General features: G+C 53.8%; 1 protein-coding gene across 1 annotated transcript in view; it reads right to left on the reverse strand.

The window, feature by feature from the left end:
- Positions 1-2,413, reverse strand: part of MAP3K10 (mitogen-activated protein kinase kinase kinase 10) — a 15,284-nt gene extending 12,871 nt beyond the window's left edge. The window contains 1 exon segment of the mRNA XM_015563851.1: positions 2,161-2,413. Within this exon segment, the coding sequence (XP_015419337.1) occupies positions 2,161-2,323 (163 nt within the window). The 5' untranslated portion in view covers positions 2,324-2,413.
- Positions 2,414-2,521: the final 108 nt, after the last annotated feature.

Consider the following 2,521-nt stretch of genomic DNA (forward strand, 5'->3'; position numbering starts at 1 on the left):
CCTCCCCTTGCTCTGCCCTGCCCACATCTTCGTAAGGCTGGATCCTTTTGGTTCAGGTCTCTGTTCGAATGTTGCCTTCCCTGACCAGCTGATCTAAAGAGCTCTCTCTGCCCAATCCTTAATCTGCTTCATTTCCTTCGGAGCTCGGTACTCTCTGGAAATTTTATCTAAATGTCAATCACATAGGTTGAACATTGACCTATGAACCAGGAGGACACGGTCAGGGCACATCCACAGGTTGTGGGCTCGATCCCCAGTAGGGGACATGCAGGAGGCAGTCAATCAATCATTCTCCCTCATCATTGATGTTTCTCTCTCTCTCTCTCTCTCTCTCTCTCTCTGTCTCTCTCTCTCCCTTCCTCCTTGAAATAAATTGAAAATAGTTTTAAAAATTTACAAATTTTTATAAATTTAGGACAGTGCCTAGTATGCTTAATTCTGCTTACGAATTATTGGTTGGAAGAACCAGTGAGAGTGATACATCAGATGAGGACTCCTTAGGGGAGGATCACTGGGGGAAGCTGTGCCATGGAGGCCTGTATCCTCTGTCTCAGGCATGGAGCAGGCCCACTGCCGGACAGGAAGTCCTGGCCTAGAGTCTTACCAACCCTCTGTTCAGGTGGCACTGGCTACACAACAATGTGCGGGTGGGAGCAGTGTCTCTATACCCAGCTGCAGGCTGTGAAATCAGCAGAGTGAGGAAGAACCTAGAAGGTGCCCTAGCCTTCAAGAGGAGCATGCCCGTAGTCCTGCCTCTATTTACCCAGCGTTTCAGAGGAGTAGAGCATGAGCATCTATGAAGGCGGGGACCATCTATGTCTGTCTTCCTTCATTCCCCAGTCCTGGTATAGGGCTTGGCACACCTTGAACACTTGGTAGCTCTCTGTTGAGTGTATGAATGCCAGGCCTGGTAGGTAAGGCTCACCCCTCTGTTCTAGGTGGTGGTGGGGGCATAGCAACAAACTTATAAACGATAATGGGATGGATTCAAACAAATTTCAAGATGTAGAATTGACAGGGATCAGAAATAGATGAGATGTGAGGGCCAAGGGGAACCCTTCACAGTTCATGTGAGTGCAGGGAACGTGCTGGTCTCATTTCTCATTGATCCCTCTAGCTTAGCACAAGATCCACTCCAGTAAATACCAAACTAAAGAATGAATAAATAAATGCAGAAATGAAAGGAAGTGAGAAGGGGCAGAGGAAGATAGGAGAGTAGGATTTTGCCCCTGCTGTATCCTTAAGACCCACAACAGGGTCTGGCATACAACAGGCGCTCCTGAAATATCTGGGAATGAATGAAATCTCTAGTTTGTAGGTATTATTAGGGCAGAAATCATGGCCATCTTCATCCCTGCCTTGCTCCTACATAAGAGGTGCTCAGTTAATATTTGCTGACATCACGAGAAGCTTCTTGATCTAGACGTGGGTCCCCGGGAACCTTCCCTTCTACCAGGTCTCGGTCCTCATTGAACGACCAATCAACGTTTGAGGGCCTGTGACAGGCCTGGCAGCCTGGAGGCTTCTACATAAGGCACATTCCTTTTCCAGTTTGCCTCAGCTGGACCAGAGGCATAGCGGACGCCAGGAGGTGGTTCTCCAATACGGGCAAGTTTGCCCCCCAGGGGATGCTTGGCAACGTCTGGAGACATTTTTGCTTATCGTAACTGGAGGTGGGGTTGGGGTGAGGAATGCCTAGTGGGTAGAGACCAAGGATGCTGCTCAACAACTTACCACACACAAGACCGACCCTATGAGCACCCTCCCCAAAGGTCAGTGGTGCCACTGTCGAGAAGCCCTCACTCTAGGCCAGCTTCTCTGTCTCTGGGGGGCTCTGGAGTCCTGGTGGGCAGGGGTGCCTTGAGGGCAGGCACTGCACCTGCCCTGTTCACACCGGGAATGCAGGGCCTGTCACAGTGTTCACAGATACAGATTTATTGAGCGACGGTGACCGTAGCCTGGGAGGCAGGCAGTCCTTCCACCTTTCTGAGCCACCCTGTCCTCCCTTAATGGGCAAGGCCTGCCTCACCGGCCCTGAGGGTTACTGCTGCTGCCCCGTCCTGTCCCTGGCAGTGTTTTCTGGTTGTCCCGCTCCCCACCACCTCGGCTTGGCCCACTGAAGTCCTACGGAAGCAAGTTCTGGGGGATGACACCACTTACTGTTGATGGACTTGAGGTCCCGGTGGATGATGGGCACGGGGGCCTCATTGTGTAGGTAGTTCATGCCCCGGGCCACCTGCACCGCCCAGTTGACCAGTACATGCGGGGGCACCTGGCGACCCGCCAGCACCCGGCTCAGAGCGCCCCCCCGGGCATACTCCATCACCAGGCAGAGGTGCGGGGGGCTGAGGCAGGCGCCCCGGAGGGCAATGATGTTGGGGTGCCGGAGAGCTCCGAAGAGCCGGGCCTCTTGGCGCACCTGCTCTGCGGTCGCTGCCGGGTCCCGCTCAGGGTCCAGCCTGGCGGCCTTGACGGCCACCTCCTCGCCGCGCCACAGGGCCCGGTAGACCTTGCCGAAGCC

Source organism: Myotis davidii, unplaced genomic scaffold, assembly GCF_000327345.1.
Source record: "Myotis davidii unplaced genomic scaffold, ASM32734v1 scaffold178, whole genome shotgun sequence".
NCBI classification, from domain to species: Eukaryota; Metazoa; Chordata; class Mammalia; order Chiroptera; family Vespertilionidae; genus Myotis; species Myotis davidii.